Source organism: Fusarium keratoplasticum, chromosome 13, assembly GCF_025433545.1.
Source record: "Fusarium keratoplasticum isolate Fu6.1 chromosome 13, whole genome shotgun sequence".
NCBI lineage: Eukaryota > Fungi > Ascomycota > Sordariomycetes > Hypocreales > Nectriaceae > Fusarium > Fusarium keratoplasticum.
In genome coordinates, this window is record NC_070541.1 from 475,766 (window position 1) to 497,977 (window position 22,212).

The 22,212-nt window shown below is 38.8% G+C and overlaps 5 protein-coding genes across 5 annotated transcripts; 4 read left to right on the forward strand and 1 right to left on the reverse strand.

Annotated features, from left to right (window-relative positions):
* Window positions 1-11: 11 nt before the first annotated feature.
* Window positions 12-2,780, forward strand: NCS57_01451500 (Beta-glucosidase; the record flags this gene model as incomplete). The annotated part of the gene is made up of 5 exons (XM_053064116.1): window positions 12-149; window positions 206-588; window positions 642-851; window positions 907-1,334; window positions 1,387-2,780. 5 exons carry the CDS (start codon window positions 12-14, stop codon window positions 2,778-2,780), a joined length of 2,553 nt encoding a protein of 850 aa, XP_052906399.1.
* A 1,570-nt stretch (window positions 2,781-4,350) lies between these two features.
* Window positions 4,351-4,752, forward strand: NCS57_01451600 (uncharacterized protein; the record flags this gene model as incomplete). The annotated part of the gene is made up of 2 exons (XM_053064117.1): window positions 4,351-4,603; window positions 4,661-4,752. Exons 1-2 carry the CDS (start codon window positions 4,384-4,386, stop codon window positions 4,750-4,752), a joined length of 312 nt encoding a protein of 103 aa, XP_052906400.1. The 5' UTR covers window positions 4,351-4,383.
* Window positions 4,753-6,777: 2,025 nt separating this feature from the next.
* NCS57_01451700 (uncharacterized protein) lies at window positions 6,778-7,908 on the forward strand (the record flags this gene model as incomplete). The annotated part of the gene is made up of 2 exons (XM_053064118.1): window positions 6,778-6,861; window positions 6,922-7,908. The coding sequence occupies 2 exons, from the start codon at window positions 6,778-6,780 to the stop codon at window positions 7,906-7,908; spliced, it is 1,071 nt and encodes a 356-aa protein (XP_052906401.1).
* Window positions 7,909-17,903: 9,995 nt separating this feature from the next.
* On the reverse strand, window positions 17,904-18,863 carry NCS57_01451800 (uncharacterized protein; the record flags this gene model as incomplete). The annotated part of the gene is made up of 1 exon (XM_053064119.1): window positions 17,904-18,863. One exon carries the CDS (start codon window positions 18,861-18,863, stop codon window positions 17,904-17,906), a length of 960 nt encoding a protein of 319 aa, XP_052906402.1.
* Window positions 18,864-20,573: 1,710 nt separating this feature from the next.
* Window positions 20,574-21,977, forward strand: NCS57_01451900 (uncharacterized protein; the record flags this gene model as incomplete). Its single annotated transcript, XM_053064120.1, has 3 exons — window positions 20,574-20,863; window positions 20,919-21,540; window positions 21,594-21,977. The coding sequence occupies 3 exons, from the start codon at window positions 20,574-20,576 to the stop codon at window positions 21,975-21,977; spliced, it is 1,296 nt and encodes a 431-aa protein (XP_052906403.1).
* Window positions 21,978-22,212: the final 235 nt, after the last annotated feature.

Genomic DNA, 22,212 nt, shown 5'->3' on the forward strand with positions numbered 1-22,212 from the left:
GCACCGACATCATGACACAAGCACCTACGGATGCTGAGCTTCTTGAGCTCTTGTCACAACTGACAACGAGTGAGAAGATATCATTGCTTGCAGGAAAGAACTCTTGGGAGACTCAAAATATTGACCGTCTCAACATCCCCTCTCTCAAGGTACATGTGGTCCAACCCTTGCCTTCCCCACCTAGGTTGGCTGACGCTCTCTTTAGGTCAGCGATGGCCCCAACGGAGCCAGAGGCGCCGATTTTCTCGACGGCAGGACTGCGGCATGTTTCCCAGCCTGCGTGTCGCTGGCGGCTACCTTTAACCGCAAGCTTGCGTGGCGAGTTGGCGTTGCCCTGGCCCAAGAGACCCAGACCAAGGGAGCCTATGTCCTTCTGGGTCCCACTGTGTGCCCACACCGCTCGCCGCTTGGCGGACGCAATTTCGAGTCTTTTTCCGAAGACCCTCTCCTCGCTGGCGAGCTCGCTTCTGAGTACGTTCTGGGCTTACAGAGCGAGAGGGTGGGGGCGACAGTGAAGCATTATGCCATCAATGAACAAGACACCCGTCGTTTCACTGTCAACGAGACAGTCTCTGACCGGGCCATGAGGTATGTGATCTCTTTAAATGCTATCACGAAGTGGACTGACCACAGAATACAAGAGAAATTTACTTGCGCCCGTTTGAGATCATCATCAAAAAGTCTGACCCCTGGTGCATAATGACAAGCTACCCCAAAGTAAATGGCCACTACGTCGATGATCAAACCACGCTTCTCAAAGACATACTTCGAGATGAATGGGGCTACAAGGGGTTAACCATGACTGACTGGGGCGCTGCTTCGGCTGCTGTTGACGCCGGTATTCACAATGGGTGAGCACTAGACCTGGTATTTCTGGATTTCTTGATCACTAACATTGTACCGTAGGCTTGATCTCGAGATGCCTGGTCCTCCTCACCGGAGAAAGGGAGATGTCGTGCAGAAGCTGGTCGACGATGGAAAGGTTCATCTCAAGGATATTGACGAGCACGTTCTGAATATCCTTAAGCTTCTCCGCCAGACGGGAAAATTCACTGACAGGCGGGAGCCGGTCCCTGAGTATTCTGTCAGCCGACCCGAGCATGAGAGACTCATTCGTGAAGCCGGTGCCGAGGGCATGGTTGTTCTTAAGAATGCTGGTAAAGCACTACCCCTTAAGCCGTCTTCCCTCAAAAACATTGCGGTGCTTGGTCCACTAGCGAAGCAGATGGCTGCCCATGGGGGCGGGAGCGCATCCCTCAATTGCCACTACAAGGTCAGCCCCTTTGATGCCATCACATCAAGGCTTGGTGATAGCAAAGTCTCATACTCCAAAGGTACGCAAGATGACTGCTGTTGTTGGTATGGCCGCTAATCACCCCTGCATAGGCGCACATGTCTTTCGCACGTACCCCGATTTCACTCTTGGTGCTGTCAACCGCAACGGCAACCCCGGCTTCATCTGCGACTTCTTCAAAACTCTCGACATGTCTGACGAGGCCTTCCACACCAGTGAATATCCGCGGGGTAGCTTCATGTCTATCATGAACGCAGAGATCGACGATGCCAAGGCTGTACGTATGACCACCACGTACATCCCGAGTGTCAGCGGAAAGCATTACCTGAGCTTTTCTGGCATCGGGCCTACCAAGCTATTCATCAACCAAGTCTTTCTTGGTGAGATCAAGGAGACAGAAGAGGCAATGATGTTCTTCCTGGGTGCGCAAGAAGAGAAGCATGTCCAGTACGACTTCATCGCAGGCCAAAAGTATTACATTTTGGTTGAGTCAACCATCTCTCCGGTACCGAACGCCGAGCTATTTCTTGCAGAGGACAAGGTTGCAGTTCATCTCGGATTCATTGAGCAGGCAGAGATGGAGACTGATCTCCAATCGGAAGCCGTGGAGCTGGCGAAGCAGGCCGATGTAGCACTCGTCTTTGTCGGAAACACACCGCAGTGGGAGACCGAAGGCCAAGACATGGCTACCATGTCACTTCCCGCCGACGGGTCCCAGGATAAGCTCATCGCCGAAGTTGCCAAGGTTAATCCCAACACTATCGTCGTAATTGGAACTGGTGTGCCGATTCAGCTGCCCTGGCTTGACGAGGTCGCTGCCGTCGTTCAAACCTGGTATGGCGGTCAGGAAACTGGCAATGCCGTACTCGATGTTCTTCTTGGCGAGGTGAACCCAAGCGGAAGACTGCCTGCTTCCTGGCCTAAGAAGATCGAGCACACGGCTTGCTACGGGAACTTTGGCCTTGACAGTTGGGAATCTCGAGAGGTAGAATACGTCGAGGGTGTGAATGTTGGTTACAGGCACTTTGACTCTCAGTATGGCACTGAGAAGGAGGTGCTTTTCCCCTTCGGTTTTGGCCTAAGTTATTCCACATTCGAGGTTTCTGGGACTGCCTTGTCCGGAACCTTGAGCGAAGCCGATGCCAATTCTGAAGTGACCATCACAGCTTCAGTTCACAACACCGGTGATAGAGCAGGTTCCGAAGTCGTTCAGGTGTATCTGGCACCCCCCCAAGGGGGTGAAGACAAGGGAAGACCGCCAAAGGCTCTTGTTGCATTTGACAAGATTCACCTAGGCCCAGGAGAGAAGAGAGAGTTGCAACTCTCATTCAAACGAGATGGTGCCGCGTTTTGGTCCGAGGAAGACAAGCTATGGAAGGTTGAGGGGGGCGATCATGACCTCTATGTCTCGACCAGCTCGAGTCCCCGAGACGTCAAGTCTACGCACACTCTCAACGTGCCACAGACTTTCAGCTTTGGCGCATAGTCAATGGTTTTGTATATTGATGTCGTCTCTGAAAGACGCCATCTGCCACATTAGTAGAAACATAGTTATCAATACGTGACATCAAACCCAATACCGCAAAAGACCGTACTTACAGACTATTGCAGCATGGCATGTTCTCAAACTCAGGCACACATGCCACCGTCAATCCTAATAGTCTCGCCAGTAATGTACTTATATTCATATCCTGGAAGTATCCGAGAAGAAAAGCAATCAACACTGCGGCCTCCTCGACCTTTCCCTAGCGCTTAATGGCATGTGACGCAAGCACCATCTCTCAATCCGCTAGTCCTGGTCATCATGGGCTATCACTGGAACCATCCGCCCCTTGAAAGAGTCAGGCGGCGTCTCTGTGCTTGGCCACAGCACTTAATCATGGTCTCTCCATTCTCTCTTTGCCCCCTATGTACTTAGTTTTAGTATCTAATAGCAGGATGGTGACCCGCGGCTTAGTTAGGTCATCATTTTATATCGAATAATGAGTGGTCTTTGCATCTTCCGTCATAACAAGGGTTGCAATTTCTCGTAGAAAATTTTCAATAACTCATTTTCATTCTTCTTAGTTATATCTTACGTGGTTAGACTTGCCATTTTCCACTACTTTCTAGCATTTATCTAAAATCCCGGGGTCAGTGTTAGTCGGTGAAACTCAAGTGCGATCCTTGATGTGTTGAACCCTCGTTTGTCATGATTGGTGGCCTAAACGTTTCACTATATGGCGTCATAATATTTCGGAAGCAAGTTGCCGGGTTGATAGAAGCCATCCCAGAGCCATGAGAACTCCTTCTACGTGTTGAATGCGCTTGGCTTTCTAAAGGAGCAGCAGTCAAATAGAACTCGTGTTAATTACGAATTAAGTAAAAAAGTCAGAATCTGAAAGCAAATACCGGTAGGTTTTGTCCCAGATCGGCTTTACTTATTATTACAAACAGGAGATATATGGGCAAGTACCTGTTTCAAGTCATCACAAACCGACGAAACAGGAGTTTGAGACACCCACTACGGCCTCACCAATAACGGCATTGATACAAGCCTACCTCCATCACAGACAAGCAGGTCACAAAAGCCGACACGAGATTCCGCCACGATATCCAAGCAGGGTATCGTCAGCTTCCAGCTGGAGGAGAGCCTGTGGCTTCCTCACACATTGGCGTGGTGGGTGGGAGTAGCCATTCATAATTCTAAGAATAACAATACACTATTCTTACAAGTTGCATTGGATATTTATGCATCTGACTTGTGCATAGTACCTATTGGCGTTGACAAGTGTGCTTGAAGATAGCCGCCAATGTGAGTGCAAACAGTGAATGTCTCAGATTGTGCACACGCCATCACTTCTTAGACCCAGGCAGCGCCATCATTCCATCCACAGCACTCTCGAGAGTTATTGGTGGCTGAGGCAGCAGGTACCTAACGCGCGCTGGGCTGGAGAACTGATGCGACGCGACGCGATAGAACGCGACGCGTCAAAGCCTGGATTGGCGAGAAGTTGTTGGACTGTAAGTGAAGACCTCGTATTGCCTGAGTTCAGTCACTGAAGAATGACTTAGGGTCTGACCCGAGATGGGGCACGGGCCCATCAGTCATGAGCCATAGGGAGATGCTTCGCCATGCTTCTCTATACCATCTCACTGGCACGGCTCTGTCTTCTGTATACACCTATGCATCTAACCCCGACCATTTCCAAGCAGCATACACCAAAGCCCTCACAGATGCCCCCCTTCTTTACACTGCTTTCAAGTACAACATTGCATTCTGGCCCAAGGAACTGGTGGAGCAGGTGCGCAGCCTGGTTAGATATAAATGTGAGTACATTGCGCAAATATCACCAGTACTTTGCATGCTGACCGAGCTCGTCATAGTCCATACTTTCGGAGGGCATTTTCCAGCCTTGGATAACCCTCCCGCCCTAGTAGAGGATATACGGGAAATTGCAGAATTTTGGCAGGCTTGAGTCTTGACAAGAGAGTTTCTTTCATTCACTTCTTTTCTTCTGAGGTCACTACCTGTTCTGGTAATAATATCGGAAGAGCTCGATCATTGAGCAGACGAGGGAACTAGTCTTGCTGCACAACGCTAGAATTCTTCTGAGACTTGTACATGGTCTCTTTTTATTTCTTTTCCTTGTCACTTGTTTGAGATATTAATCAGTGTTCCTAGGTGTAAGATCTTCTGTGCCAGCATTGAGATATGATACCCTGACGTGTTGATAATGTGTTCTTTGTTATAATTGAAGCCCGGCCCTCGATGAGATAACTGAGCTAGAAGACCCTAGGTTCCGTCTCACCGCGCCATCTTCCGCCGTTCTCGGATGTCACTTGAAGAAAGCGTAGCAGTATCCCAGGTGCGAAATGGCTGGTGTTGGGAAGGTCAACCAAATCAGACTTCGCGTCACGGTTAAAGCATGTAAGTATTTGGCCTAGAATAGCCTCAGAGCTTGGGCTTTGCCCAGTCCGAGCCTTTCATCAGCGTGGCAAACACAGCCTCGTGGAGGTTGGCCCTGTATGTCTGGCCTTCACGCTAATCACATAGTTCTTCAGGTTGAAGACTATCTGCATTTCTTCGCAAATTCCATTCCTAAATGCCTCTTGCAGATGGTAGAGGCTACCAGAAAAAATCGAATAACGATAAAAACAATCCAAGCTCTTTCTTTCCTTTCGGCGAGCGCGCTCTTTATACGGCTTTCAGCACAGCTAGTCTTATACGGTGAGAGCATTTGTCGGACAAGCATCAAGAACTATCTCCACGTTGGTAGTCCCGAATCCCACGTCCCAGAACAGTGGATGAAAGCCCACGGTTCACAGAACCGGGGTGTACTTACTTCAAGTCCTTGAGGGTATCAAAAAGAAGGAGATATCGAAGACTGAATGCCTGTCGTTTCTTTTTACTGAGTCAATGTTGACATTGAATTTCGTGCTGAGTCGCCCGTTTGGAGGATTGCCGGTAAAGTGGGATTTTCTTGTTCTGCTGGCAAAAATCTTACCTTCTTCTGCATTTCCATATCATGTCATTGGGGTTCTCGAAAGCCATTAAAAACAGCATATACAAATGATTCCTGGACTGTTTTACTTACCTATCATCGGCCCTGACTCTCACTCGCTTCAGATGTTGATCCAGGCTATATTACCTCCGGCAATGGTCTGTTCAAGCAAGGACTGTCCCCTCGTACGCGAGTTTAAGGGCGTTTAGAACTAGCCGTCAATCATTTGATATGCTATGCTGCCCAGTCTCGCAAGGCTCTGCCCAGCTTCTAAGCATATAATATTAGATATCGGATCACAACAAGTGGCGCCACGGGCCCGTCTATATAGTGCAATTGACTGTATCAGACGTACCAGAGACGACTCTTTCGATCTCGGCCCAGTAGCAGATCTCAATCGTTCGCTAGACTGTTGTCGGTGCTTCGGTAGAAGCAGTCGTGTTAATGTAGCTATTTGGCTGATTCTGCCTTTTGCCGCTGTAGGTTCAAACCATCTCTCCCACCTTAGTAGGCAGTCGACAGACACGAGGTAATGGCCGTAGAAGCCCTCCACGCTCTATCTCACTGAGTTAAAGCAAGTGCAAGCTGCGAGGATCATGACGTAACTTGCAATGTCAACCACAGAGAATAGAATATACGTGTAGAAAGGTCATTGACAGCTGTCCAGTTATTGAATCTATTGGCTCAACTCGAGGACATGGTGATTTAACCAGCCTTCTAGTCAGGTGAGCATGATAATATTAAAAATAGGCTAATATAGTTGTAACGTCGTCTTTGCGCGGGGTGGGTAGCCTTCAAGGTGGAGTCTGGGCTAATGGGGTAATTCGGACGTTCGCTGTCCGTCACGGAAGGGAAATCAGGAGACCTGCCAAAGTATATAGTATGAACTGCTGCTCCTTCAAGTGGGAGGAGGAGGGCCGTATAGATGTTCCCTTCCCCTCTCAGTGACTCCTAAATTCTTCGCTAACGTCATCAAACAACGGCTTCTAGCTAGCGAACATGAAGGTGACGACACTCGTCTTGTTTTCAACCGTCGTTACGGCCTCCACGCTGCCTCGAAACTCCGCCAAGGCTCCTCGACCTGTAAGTCTAGTCATCATCCTTGCTTGTTCAACAACCAACGTCTCTGACCTATGTACCTAGAGCTATAACTTTGTCGGAAGAGTCAACCCGGCGACCAAGGAGCTTACATGGCCGAGCACTGGCGTGTCATTCATGTTCGACGGGACAAAGGCCACTATCGGTATTAAAATCGTGACCGGGACCTCCAGTGTTGATCTAATAATCGACGGTGGCGACCCAATTCTCATTGGAAACGTGAACGGAACCTCAATCTCGACACCAGCTCTGCCAAAGGGAACACACACTGTCGAGTTACGTAAACGATCCGAGAGTTCCTTGGGTAGTTTTTACATCACTGATGTCGACACCGATGGCATTCTAATACCTACCACGATGCCAAAACGAAAGATTGAGATTATTGGCGACTCCATCTCAGTCGGATACGGCCTCGATGGTGTTCTACCTTGCACTGACTCGGCCATTCTGCAAAATAACGGAAAGACGTACGGCGCTGTGGCAGCTCGTGCTTTGGGTGCAGACTATAGTGTCATCGCCTGGAGCGGCAAGGGCTTGATCCGTAACTATGCCTCGACCCCTCCTGACCCCCTGCCGCCCATGCCAGTCCTCTACACACGCTACGGCGCCAACGACAGAGATAACAGTTTCTCGTTTCCCAAGTCGTGGCGACCAGATGCTGTAGTGATCAACCTCGGCACAAACGACTTCAGCTATCTAGGTGTGCGTGATCCTGTCGATCCAGCGGACCTTACGAAAGCGCTGGTTGCGTTTGTGAGGAGCATACACTCTCACTACCCAAAAGCCCACTTCTTCTTTGTCTCTTCCCCAATGCTTAGCGACAACTACCCCTCGGAGGCTGATGCTCAGAAATCCACATCTGTACAGATGCTAAAGAACGCGATACGGCAACTCCATGGTGTAAGAACCCATTTGGTTGATTGGCCTTCACAAGGGTCAGAAGTTGGCTGTGATTACCATCCAAATGAAGCCACTCAACTTCAGGGCGGTGCATTGCTCGAGGCATCAATCAAGCTAGCCCTAGGATGGTAGGGCTCTGGATTATCTGGTGTTCACATGGCAGCAACATCAACCCAAGATTGTCTTGTATCTCTTCTTTCATGGCCACCGATATTGCAGTAAAGGAGTCCGAACTAGAGATGGACATACCGTTCCGAATCATAAGCTATCTCATATCGTCTGAAATACTCATTTATAGACACCAGAGGCGGAACCCATAACGATACTATAGCCCTGGCCCTGTGGATATCTGCAAAGACATTATAGATCAAATGCCAGTGGCAATTTACACAATTCTCAATGGTTTACTTCACTACTGCATGAGCCTGAATCTCGGTGGCCCAGGCAACGCAGGCCAGAACCCGTAAACTCATCAATTCCTGTCTGAGGCTGCGATCTGAGGTTGGGAATCTCGCGTGATTTAAACCGTGGTCGAGTCCTGTTCCTCCCGGAAGACGCAATGAAAACAGCACGAGGTTGAGAACGGTACCGGGGCCGTCAAGCCCAATAACACCATCCAATACAGTGACAGCCCCGGGGCGCGTCTTCTCGCCCTAGATGAGTGCTGCTTCGCAAAGCACAGCCTTTGGCATTTCGCCATCAGCTCTGGAACTTTTATCTCGGGGGCCTGAAACCGAGGAGATAGATGGCTTCAGATATTTATCTATAGTAGGGGCAATTAGAACTAAGGAATAATCTTATATTTTTAAAGATATAACTCTAAGTTATTAATTAAATAAAAATAAGATTTTTTTTAATTAATTTTAGAGCTTAATAAAATTATTATTATTATTAAAAATTAAGTATTATTATTATATATTTATTATAATTCTTTTAATATTATAATTTTAAAATTATAAAAACTATAAAAATTTTTATATTTATATTTAATTAATAAATATTAAAATATTATAATTATTAAAAATTTTAAAAAAATATAAAAATTAAAAATGTAATTAAAATTAATTATTATTAAAATTATTATAAAACTTATTAGTATTTAAATATTTATATAAAATATATATATTATATATTTAATTTAATAAATCTAATTATTTAAATTTATTAATTTTTATTTATTTTAAAATATAATATTAATTTTTAATATTAATTTTAATTATTATTAAAATTACTATTAAAATTACTATTATTTATATATTTAACTAGATAGGTTTAATTAATTAGACCTATAGACCTCTATCTACCTCTAAGTTTTAGTCTAGCGCTAAGCCCTAGCGCTAACTCTTTTTAGGTTTATAGAACTTTAATGCTAATTCTAAGAACTAATCCCTCTAAAACCTATAATACTAATAACCTCTATTTCCTAATATAATTATACCTATTAAGTTAGGGGAAATAAATGCTAAGCTGTTTTGGGCCGTTAGGTAATTTCTTATATATAGAAAAAGGTCAGAGGCTGCGGCCTCTAACTATTATTATTATCTTTTTTATTAGTTATAATAAGAAAGGGGAGCTTTAGGCTCTCTTCCTTGGCGTAATTATTATTACTATTAATTATTTATTTATTCTTATTATTTTTTATAATATTAAGATCGCGGGATAGTATATAAGATCCCTATTTTAAAAACTTATTAAAAAAATATATTAAAAGTTTAAGCTATATAGTTAGTATGTTTTATTTCTTTAATAAACTAGAGCTATATAGCTAAAGCTTAGTTAGCTATAAGACTTCTTTAATCCTCTTATTTAATATAATAAAAGGTATTAATATTTATAATACGGGTTATAAGCTATGCTATTATAATAAATATATATATTCCTGAGGGATAAACTAGTTATATTAGGTTTATATTAGTAAGGGGTTATTAATATTATCTTAAATAAGTATATAAATTATATCTAATAATATACTTAAGGGTATTAAGTATAACTAAGTTATATTAATAACTAAGGCAGCTATTATATAAGAAAGTATAATAAGTGTATTTTATATATTATATAGGTTATTAAGGCCTAAGTAAGTAAGTTAGACTTGCTTATTATACTTATAATAAGTAATATATAATTACTTATATTTATTAAAATAAGTAATTTAGTTCTAATAAGAATTAGCTAGGTATTATAAGGTATTGCTTTATATGTGACCCTGGGTATGTTTAGGCCATGATAGCTATATATTAATTATATTTTAAGTCCCAAAGGAATTAATCTTCCTCGCTAATAAGAACTTATCCTTTTTTTAGCCTCCTTTTAAGAGCCTGTAATAAAAAAAGCTTTTTTTTAATAAAATTAATTTTTTTATTAATATTATTACTAAGTAAAAAAGGGCTAAGTAAAAAAAAAATATTATAATTAAAAATTATAAGTTTAATATATTTTAGATTACTAAGGTTTTTATTTAATATAATATTTTAAAGGTATTTATTTAATATTATTTCTTATAGCTTATTATAAGTATTTTTTATATTTTTATAAAGCTTATAAATTTCCTTACTAAGGTTATCTTAGTTATATTAAAAAGTATATTAATAAGTATTAATTATATAATTTTAATTATTTAGTAAAAGGTCTTTATAAAAAGTTATTATAATTATTAATATATTATTAATTAGTTAATTAGTTATAAATTAATTAATTAGTTATAGTTATTATTAGTTATAATTAAATCTCTTTTTATAAGGATAATAAAAGTAATTTTAACCTCTTTAAGTAATTAAGAATTATAAAGGTAATTAAAAGGTTAGTATTAAAGGGTAGAGCTATTATATAAAGGGGATTTTAACTTCTTTAGTCAGTTAAGATATAAGTTACTTATTATAAATAAAGCTAGCTTTAGTATATTATTAAAGCTATTAATAATTATATAAATAAATATTATTAATTTAAGCCTATTAAGACCTCTAGCTTTAGGTATAGAGCCTTTATTATTAAAATTATTAAGATATTAATTATAATACTTTAATTCCTATTTTAAGTAGTATAAAGTTATATAATAATAATCTTATAATTTATTTCTTATAATTAAAACCTTTTATAATAGCTTTTTTAAAATTAGCTTATTTACTTATTATTAATAGGAGTTATTAAGTTATATTTTTAGATATCTCTTTATTAGGTTTTACTTATTAAAATATAGTAATGATTTATTAATTATCTTTTTTTATTTCCTTAGCTAGAATTAGCTTATTAGGTTCTAAGAGTAATGTTTATTATATATCTAAGTTTATTTTTAGTCCTTTTATAATATAGCCTACTTAATTATAAGCTAATCCCTTATATAGTTTAGGTAGAGTCTTATCTAATCTATTATTATAACTACTTTATATTATAGTAATAATTTTAGTAATTTAAATAGCAGTTTAAGTATTAAGCCTTAGATTAATTATATTTAAATATTTTTTACCCTCTAAGAGGGATTACTATTCCTTAGGTTTATATTATCCCTCTTAGATATCTTATTACTTTTTTTTATATTTATTAGCTTTATAGCCTTTTTATAGTAATAATAATACTTAGTATCTTTCTTATACCTCTAGGTTATACTTACTTTTATTAATCTTAGGTTAATATTATATAAAGTATTATTATATTATTTCTTACCTTAGTTAAGATTAAAATAAGATATATTACTTTTATTATTATTAAACTTAAGGTTTTATAATTTCTTTTATAAGAATTATTAATTATTAATTTAATTTCCCTTATTAATATAATTAATAAGGTTATTAGGTTAATCTTCCTTATAGAGTTTTACTTAGACTTTTTTTCTTAAGTAATTAAAAAAAGGTAATATTAGGAGTAATTAATCTTAGTTAAGTTTTAAAGGAAGCTAAAGGTATTCTAATTTATAATTTAATATAAATTATATTTATTATAATATCTTAATTTCTCTCTTAGTTTATTTCTTTTTATTTATTATTTTAAATACTTATTAAAATATAGCCTTAAAGGCCTTATAATCTAAATAGAATATATTAATTCTTAGTAATAATTTAATAAAAGGTTTAATAAGATATTTTTTTAAAATAGGTTTAAATTATATACTAGTATAGCCCTTAAGCCTTCTTATAATATAACATATAACCCAGGAAGTCCATATACCCCCCATCTCTCTATATATAAATATCTTAATTATATTACTATAATATTATATAATATAGCTCTTATAGGCGTAATTTTACTTTAATTAATATTAAATTTTTAATATAACTTCTTAAAGTATTAATAAAAAAATAATTCTTTTTATAGCTATTAAGGATATAAAAAGTATTAAAATTTATAGCTTAGTATATCAGTATAGCCTAGGGCCCTTAATATTAAAAGATTAGATTAAAAAAGCTATTAATATTTATATTACTAAGGAAAAGACTTAAAAGTTAAGTCTTTTATAAGAAAAAGATATTATTAAATAAATACTTTAAAGAGAGGCTTTTTATATACTTATTAATAAGTCTAAGATATAAGCTTTTACTTTAGTAATAATAAGGGAAAGTAATAATAATAAACTTATTAATAAGTATTAAGTTAATTACTTTTTTATTTATTATGAGGCTAAAATAAAGCTATCTTAACTTATTAATATTACTTATAAAAAGGCTATTATAAAAAAAAGACTTAGGGAGTATTAGCGCGGCCTTAGTAACCTTTTTAATAATTATAATATTAAGGAGGATTATTTATATAATATTAATAAGATTAATATTAAAAAAAAAAACCTAAGCTAAGAAAATAATTAGAATATTATTAATAATAATAGTAAAAGTTATAAAAAGTAATTTAATTACTTAGATTATAATTCTTAAGTATAAGAGTATTAATAATTACTGCCTAATATTATATATTATCTTTATAAGTTATAACCTTTAAGGATAATAATTTCCTAAGGAGATTCTAAACTAGAAGTAGAATTATAGCCCTTCTAGCTAATTAATTATAGATATTTTCCTTAAGTAATTTAAATTTATTTTTCTTCTTAAGATAAAGCTAAAAAAGTTAAATTAATAATATATCTTAGTCCTTAATTAATATAAGATATATATAATAAGAGACCTTATAAAGATAACTTAGAAAAATAAGGTCTAGCTTAATTAGCTTTTATTATACTTTTTATACTTTATATAGCCGCTTAATATTATAGTTTTTAGATTATTAAAGGTCTTTTACTATAAGGAGACTTATAGGTAGGTTATTTATAGTATTATATTACTATACTAGAAATAATTCTTTATATTAGCTTATAAAAGGGCTTTAATAAAAGCTATAATTAAGAGGAATATTTAAGCTAGCTTTTAGGCTTTTAAAATATATCCTCTTAATATAATAAAGGCTCTTATTAATATTAAGAAACTAAAGATCTCTAAAGTAAAAAAGATAAGGCTCTTAATATTAAAGAACTAGATTAATAATACCCCCGGGCTATAAAATATACCTTATTACAGCTGCGATATTAAATAATAAGTTAAATAGCTTAATCTAGGTAAAAATAAATTAACTTAAGGCATAAGGAGGGTCTTTAAAAAGGTATAAGACTATATAGATTATAATAATTATAAAATTATTTATCTAAGGTAAGAAATTACTTTCTTAAAGGCAAAAGCTATAGCTAAGAAGCCTTTAGGAAAAAAAACCTATTTAATTTAACCTTAATAAGGTAACATATATAATAAGCGAGTATTATAGATAAGCGAGTATCACAAAAATCCCTTACCTTACATCTTCTTCATTTAATCAATTAATTCTTAACCACTAAGCATATCAGGGCCTAATACTAAGGCTAGAATCCTTCTAGCTCTTTAAACCCTCTAAAATAACCTAAAACTAAGTATCCGACGCGCCGCAACGATATATATAATTCACTATTATACCTTATATCGCCGGCAGCAAGGCATCTAGTCTTAATATAATACTATCCCTAATTTATATAAGCTATCTAATCTAAAAGAAGATATCTTTATTTACTTTATTCTTAACCTAGATTTATAAGGATTCCCCCTATAGCTATATAGTATAAAAGAAATAGCTAATTAATTACTTATTAACCGCGATGCGCTACTAATTAGCACGCATTAGGCTTATAACTTTATTAAGTAGCACTTAGACCTTAAGATATATTTCTTTTATAAATATAATTACTAAAGAGCTAAATATAAAGACCTAGCTATTATCTATAATTAATTTTAGCTTATAGCGAATATAATCACGAAGTATAATATCTAATTAAATAATATCTATAATTTTAATAAAATTAGCTTTCTTATAGGTATAATTATGAGTAGAATAATTATTATAGGTATAAAAAGATATTTAAAGCGAAAATTAATATAGCCTAAAAACTAGGAATAAATTATAGTTATTTAAGCGATTAATATAAAAGGCTAGGCGATCTAGCTATTTATTATTAGTGCGGGCTAATATTACCTCGCTAATTAATACTAAGAAAATAACCTCCTAGGCGATTAGGCTATTGCGATAACCTAAAATAGCTAGACTAATAATAAGATTAGTCTTAAGTAACTTAAATACTTTAACTAATATATAGCTAATTAATTAATTAGTTCTTATTATCTCTTAATCCTTAATAGCTATAAAAATTATTACTTTATTAAATTTAAGAGATATTATAAAGAGAAGAAAATTATCTAGCTTTATATATTATCTTATTTATCTTATTTATTTTAGCCCCTTAATATTAGATACTTTAGTATACTAAAGCGAGCTTATAATTAAGAAATAAAGCGATTAATTAAATACTTTATAACTTATATTTTAAAGACTAAGTTCTTTCTAGCCTTCTATACCGCATACGAGGCTACTATAATAAAAAGAAATATTAGGGGGGCTTTTAAAGGAGCTAGCCTTATTTCTCTTAACCTAGAAATTATAGTCTTAAAGCTTAATATTTAGCTATAGATATTAATACCGGTTAAAGAGGTAGCTAAATTATTAACCCCTTAGGCTTTAAAGACCCTAAAGACTATACTTAAGGCCTAATCTTAGTCTAAATACCTTAAAAGATAAATTAGAAGGCATTAAAATAGCTCTCTAGAGTTAATTCTTAAAGTATTAAAGTCTCTTATAAAGGGAATAAAGGTAATTATATATAAGATAGCTCTTATAAGGGCAGAGATCTAAGACCTTTGATAGGCAAATAAGATACTAAGCTAGCGCTAGAGGGCAAAAAGGATTAGACTATAGAAAAGAGGGGTAATAATAGTAGAGGAAGGAAGGTAAGTAATTAATTAAATAGATATAGATATATGGGTAGCGGCCAAATCATCGAGGAGTAGTAATCGAGGGAGGTTAGTTAGACCGGGTGTTCGGCGCTATAGTATTTGCGGTAAGCCCGGGCATAATATAAGGACCTATTAGGTAGTAATTAAGACGTCTAGGGAAGAGTATAATAAGTAATTTTAATTAATTAGATAATTTATAGTATTTTTATTATAATATTCCTAAGGAGGGTTAGGATTTTTATAATACTTACTTATCTATAATACTCGCTTATTATATATATTATTCCCTTAGATCTATAAAATAATAAAAACTTATAATAAGGCTAAAAATTAGGTTAAGAAAAGAAAGGTAATTAATATATATAAATTAGCGAGAAAGAGGCATAAAAAGAGCTAGATTATTAATAATATGTTTTTTAGTTAATTTATTATTTAATTAATAATTTAAAGTTATATTAGCTAAGAAATTAATAATTATTACTAATTACTTCTTCTAACTATAAGGGTATTATAATATATAGAGATAAGAGGTATATAGACTTCCTGGGTTATATATTAATAAATATAGCTAATTATACTAAAGAATTATATTAAGTAACAAGTTATAAAGGCATATAGCTAAGTAAGGAATATTAATAGTTTATATATAACTCTTTTAAATATCTTAAAGTAGTTTAGCTTTAAGATTTCTTTTATATCTTTTTCCTTTATAGCTATAATAACTATATTATTAACCTCTTAGATATTATTTAGATATTAGGCATTTTATATATACTAGGTTTTATTTATTCTTTTAATAAGCTTATAAAATCTATTTATTTTAGTATTTATAATAATAATTTAGGCTTAGAGCTATTTAACTTCTTTATTATTAAAGCTTTATATATTATTTATATCTTTATCCTAAGAGGTAATTATAATAAATATAAGTAAATAATTAACTAATAAGGCTTATTAATAGCTATTAATAGAAATAGCCTAAGTAGCTATTATATTTAACATTATTTAAGGTAATATAAGTAATTCTTTAAATAAGAGCTATTAATATCTAATAATTAAATATTTCCTAAGAGATAAATTAATTATATTAATTTATATTAATAAGAGATTATTAATATTTATTTTAAATAAGGTATAAGTTATATCTAGTAATATACTTAAAAGTATTAAGTATAACTAAGTTATATTAATAGCTAAGGTAGCTAATATATAAAAAGTACTAAAGAATAAGTTTTATATACTTATAATAATATCTTAGGACTAATAATTCTAAGGTTTAATCTAAGGTTAGACTAATATTCTTCTTACTTAGTCCTAGGACTAATAAGAATAAAGTTTAATCCCTTTGGTCCCTTGCTTAGTTAGGTTTATTCTGCTAGGTTTCCCCGCCTAGCTTATATTATAGTTGTAATACTTTAGGAAGTCTCTCTCGCTAAGGTAAATAAGCACCCCTATTCTCTTCCTAGTCTTTAGCTTATAAAAGCTAAGGTAGCTAAAGTTAAAAAGGCTGTCTTACATATAAGACGCGCCACTACAAATATAATAAATAAAAGCCTATCCGCCAACCCTGCCGCAAGATAGGGCGCGAGTATAAATATAGTCATAGCATTTGTCAGGTATAGGCGAAAAGGTTAGACCCCGTAGATCCCGACGTCGGGATCAGAAATAACAAGCCTCATAAAATTACATTCACGGCCAAGATCGAATCGACAACCTACGCACACAACGCGCCGTTCTCATCCGTCTCGCCAAACTATACTGGCTCGGATGGTAGCTATCAATCAGCCTCTAAACCAAGACAAAACACATCATCGCGGCTTCCAAAAGTTCAACAAGGGAACGGTCGTATTCTTATTCCGATCGAAAGAGAGGAGAGTCTTATAAACATAAAACACTTCTGCACTATTTCGCCGAGTGTTCTCAGAGTCTAGAGTAGGTAAGCCTCTTATCCAAGTTGGTTTAGCTAAAGTCCTCCATATCCTAGAGACTGGCTTCAGCTTCCCTAGTTTAGAGCATAGATAAATAAATCAAGACGCCCCTAGAGATAGATAGAGATATGGTCAATTTTGTTTATGAGGTTAAGTTTTCGTTCCACTAGTGGGCTATGTTTATTCTCACCTTTAGCCCCCATCCACAATCCCGACGCGAACTCTTTATTACGCACTCTTACTCTAGATTCAAAGCGCTCAATAATGAGTATACGAGGAACTACTTACCTCTATTATCTAGTTACTATAACAGAACGTATTAACTACCATATCAGCACGAGGGGGCTTCTTACCGCTTAGCCTCATATCATGATATTCATGAATATGACTAAATAGCAGCGAAGCATTCTTAGCCAACCACGTACCAACCCAAGCAGCCAAGAAGCGTCTCGGCTTGCATCGACTCCCTGGTAGAGAACTCGGGACTAGATAGAGGTCATGATGCTATTGATATACAACCTATTACCCTAAAGCTTTCAGCATCCGACTAGGAAACAACTAAAGCTATATACTACAGAAGGGCGCAAGGAGACCGACTAACCCATTTACACCCCATCGTCTCCCAACCGCCGGGTGACCAGAAATATTCCCATGACCATAGCACCGGGTTCAATGCCAGCTGCATATACCTTTCTACGATGTCGTGGCAAAGAGCAGTGGCTATCGCGCAGGTGAAGGGTTAGAGAAGAAGCGGATTCAAGGATAGTGCTCTACAAGGACCTACAGGGTTGAGTTGCATATTTGCGAGATAATTCGAGGGACTTAAGGCCGACGCCTGGCACTTGCTTATTGGAGGTGGGATAGCTAACATCCTACAAGTTAGAACTATGCCCATCATGTAGATATTTCACATTTCTTCTAATAGATTAAATTTCAAGGCCAGAATTTCCCCCTTCCCGTCGTAAGTAGTTAGATCACTCGTGTTTCCTCCAGTGGTGATGTATAAAATATTCGAATCTCCGTTTCGTCCGAAAGCAGCCGACGTAGGCCTTGTCACAGCGGTGCGGCCGAGACCCCCTGCAACCATCTCTTGCGTCCCATTGAGAAAAGCCCGAAAGATGGCATTCTCCGCAACTCCTGCCAGATACCCAACGCCGCGAGGGCTGATAGCGAAGTCATCGGCCATGACTCCCTTGCTGATGATCTCATAGGGACCTAGGGCGTAGCCATTGATCGCGTCTACACGCACACGCCCATATACTCCTCGTGGGGTGTTGACGTAATAAATATGGTCCTGATGCTTCCTCAGGCCATTAATCCCAAGCAAGGGGCCGAGATCATCATTTGCTGCCATTGATTTATCTTGCAGCATGACAGTATGGCTGCCATCCTTGGTGTTGAGGCGCCATACAACGCCCAGCTGGCAATCGGCAATAGCGACTGTCCTCTCTTGTTGGTTTAGCAGCGTCATTCCGTTTAGGGATCCTGCCTTGTCAATGTTGGCAATCAGCCTCGTGTGGGTAGCTGCTTTTGTCAAGTCGATCTCCCAGACACGGTTGGGTGTCAGAGCCACATAAACATCGGGAGTGATCTCGGTAATTCCTGTTGCCATTCCAGCGTCGTCGAAACGGTAGATGAGGTGCGCTCGGGTGCTTTCAGGCTGATGAGGTGACACGATTTCCCACAACTCGGGTTGGTTCACTAGTGTCACCAAGAGATTCCCATTTGGCCGAACAGCAATATTCTCGACCCAGGTACTATGAGGAAATTGATAGACTTGGCGGAGAAGCGACGCCTGGGTGTCACGTAATGCTTGCCAGAAAAGGAGGGCAGCGATAGGAAGTAAAGGGAAAAACAAGCGATACATATCGGCAACAATGGTTTTTGGGTCAAGTTCGCCTGAACAATGTTGATCGATGGCTTTTTAAACCCCTAGTCAGAAGAAAGAGAAGAGGGGAGGCCTTGTCCGGCTGCTGCCACTAATGCAACCTGCTGACACCCGAAAGAGACCTAACAGTAGCCTATCGCGTAACTAGGCTATCTAATTGGCTCAACGCAGCCGACTGGGTAGCGTTGCCGGCTCATTGTTCCACCCGTGCATCCCATTTTCCCCTCGTTCCCTTAGCATGACGTGCTGTGGTAACTCAAACTTCTCCGACCCAAGACAATCGGGGCCAGCAGCACGAGGTGACTGCCAGAACAAGGCAGCCCAGGAAGCTGGATGCGAGGTAATCAGTCAGGTTTTCAGACCAGATGCGTCACTGCCTGCCCATTGCACACCAAGTTGGTAGCGAAACACGGGTTCGGAAACCTGACCTATTCCAAGGTCGAATGGGAAGATATCGACGATGCTATTCGTAATATATCAAAGATCAATTCAGAAAACACATTTATTCCGCACGTTCCAGAATCCAAGATGTCCATGGCGTGTGTCCCTAACGCGCTGCACTTCAGGGCATGTCAGGCCCCGAGCCCTGGCCTTCTGGCGGCGAGGTCACCCAAGAATCGTCCCAGCTGTAGAAGAAAGACACTTCGAGGCAATCTCTTAACGACTACACATGTTCCATTTTCACGAGATGCAGTTTCCACAGCTCTCATTCATCTCTGCATCTGCTGTTTCATATCGTCTTGGAAGGCGGGAAACGCGCTGCGCTGCCACATCCCATCATCTTCATTAAACCGTTCAAAAGAACTTCAACAGTTAATTTAGGGATAGTCTGACTTTATAGTAAGTCTTATGTTGTGGATTGATCGTTTGGTTGAATCCAATGCATGCATTTAATCCTCATCAGTATACATCTTGCATGATCCAGTGAAAGTACACTGATAGCTTAAGGGTGAACTGTGCTATACTCGGGAGCATCGGCCTAGGAAAGATGCATGAACTACACTACATATGGGAAGGTCCTCTCGGTGCACTTGTTCATGATTTCCTGAAAGCTGTCTTGTAGCTCGCCGTCCTGAGTTTGGCTCAGAACGGTCTTCTGGCTCAGGTGTCCCATCGAGGGCCGGACTTCAACTATAACAAAGAAGATACTATCAACATATTATAGCATTATATCCCAATACTAACACAGTGTTGGCTCAGAACACCCAAGATACTCGATGCCAGATGGTGACCTCCTGAGGCTCAACATAGGGCGGTCCCATGGAGCCTGGTTGAGTGCCAGACCACCCTATCCACTGGATATGAGTTAGAGGTAAAGACTAGTTTAGGCTAGAGTAGGAGCATATAGAAATGGAGCTTACTTGCTTTGAAGGTTACAAAGTTTTTCATGGATCTGAAATGAATTTTACAAACTCAAAAGTATTTTTCATTGCTTCGCTGCGGCTAATTGTTGGTAAGTCTTAATCTTTTACCACCGACAATTGATGGAAGGTAATTATCACGACAGATCAAGTTTCAATCTCGTAAGCACTAATCTGGATATGGTAAGTGAGAGCCAGGCTAATTGATTTGCTTACGCAGCGGGCTGACGCCCATCACTTGACGGGACCCTCGGCTGAAACGCTTTCCAGTCTTCTGCTGACAGTGAACTTCTCATTTTCAAACATCGCGATATGCATGCATGGCGATATGAGTCCTTTCAAGGTTATCATCATTGGCGCTGGGCCTGTGGGTTTAGTGCTCGCGCATGCGTTACAAGCGTCCAGCATCGACTACGTGATCGTTGAGCAGCGAGCGCAGGTTCCTCCGGAGCCGGCTTATGGTCTGTTTTTATGGCCTCACATATTGCGAATCTTTCATCAGTTGGGCCTTCTGGATGCTGTCGAGGCGGTTGGTCAACCCATGCTTCATTCTATGCACTTGTCAGCTCAAGGCGAGGTTCTGCGTCACGGTCAGGGCTTCGAGGAGTTGGTCATGCTGTGAGTCAAATTCCTCTTCAAAGTAGCTACGGTAAGGCATGCTGAATTTTGTTAGCTACGGATATCCAATGATGCTATTCAATCGAGGAAGCTTTGCCAAAACATTGGTGGAAGCACTTGACAGCCGGAAACAACATGTCAAGACAAACAAGAGACTTACCAACATCGTTTCCCACGAAGACGGAATCAGAGTCGAATTTGCGGATGGGAGCTCAGAAAATGGGTCCATGGTCATTGGAGCTGATGGTATTTGGAGCACCGTCAGAGATCAAATGATGGCCAAAGCCCCAGAAGGGCTCTTCGACCAGAGTTCGAACCCGTTCGAAGCACCATACGCAGGCGTATTCGGCAGAACAGATTGCATTCAAGGACTAGCTCCTGGCAGTAATATCAATGTTTACCAACGGGGTACTCACGTTCAAGTTTTCACGTCAGAGACAGAGGCACAGATGATTGCCTATCGTCGCATACCAGTCTCGAGGGAGCGCACACACTTTGGACAAAATGACGCAGAGGATGCTGCCAAGCCCTGGCTTCGGGTTCCCGTGGCCAACAGCGTCACGTTTGGTGATTTGTGGAATAGTAAATCGGCTGGTGGGAGCGCAAACTTCGATGAAGGTGTACTCCGATGGTGGCATTGGGGCAGGATGGTTTTAGTTGGGGATGCAGCACACAAGGTACCGCCCCCCCGCATTGCTTCTCACCATTAGAATATTCTGACATCCGTTAGATGAATCCCGTTAGAGGTGCAGGGGCATGCTGCGGCATCGAGGACGCCATAACCTTGGTCAACGTCCTCAAAAGGGTACTACGCTCTAGCCCGAATCCCTCCGAGAGAGACTTGCGTCAGACTTTTATAGCATATCAAGGCGCCCGGGAGCCTGCAGCTAGGCTGTGGATGGATATCTCTCGAGTCAGCCTTGATCTATCCACAGGCCCTTCTCAACCCGCATTAAAGGCAGCGAGGATTGCCGACATGAGAACCGTTTCCCTGGTCGCAAATGGACCAATCTTGGATGAAGTTCCCTTCCTAGAAGAGAATAGTGGATTCATCCCATGGCGGAAGAAGCCGCGAAGTCAAATGATCACGCATCAAGTCAAGTCCCAGCTTTAATAGGAGAGGTGATTCCATATATTGAGATTTCGGATAGACTATCACTGCCCAGCTGCAATACGGCTCGCTTCAATACATTAGAATGTGTCTATTAGTAGTCCAAGTGGTGCCTCGAGTATGCATGAAAACGTTGATGTTCGTATTCAGTAGGTGAGTGTTCCAAGCTGAATCGACGACATCAGCCCCGACTGGATGCTCATGAGTCTCCCCTTATGCCCCTAGCTTACTTCAAAGG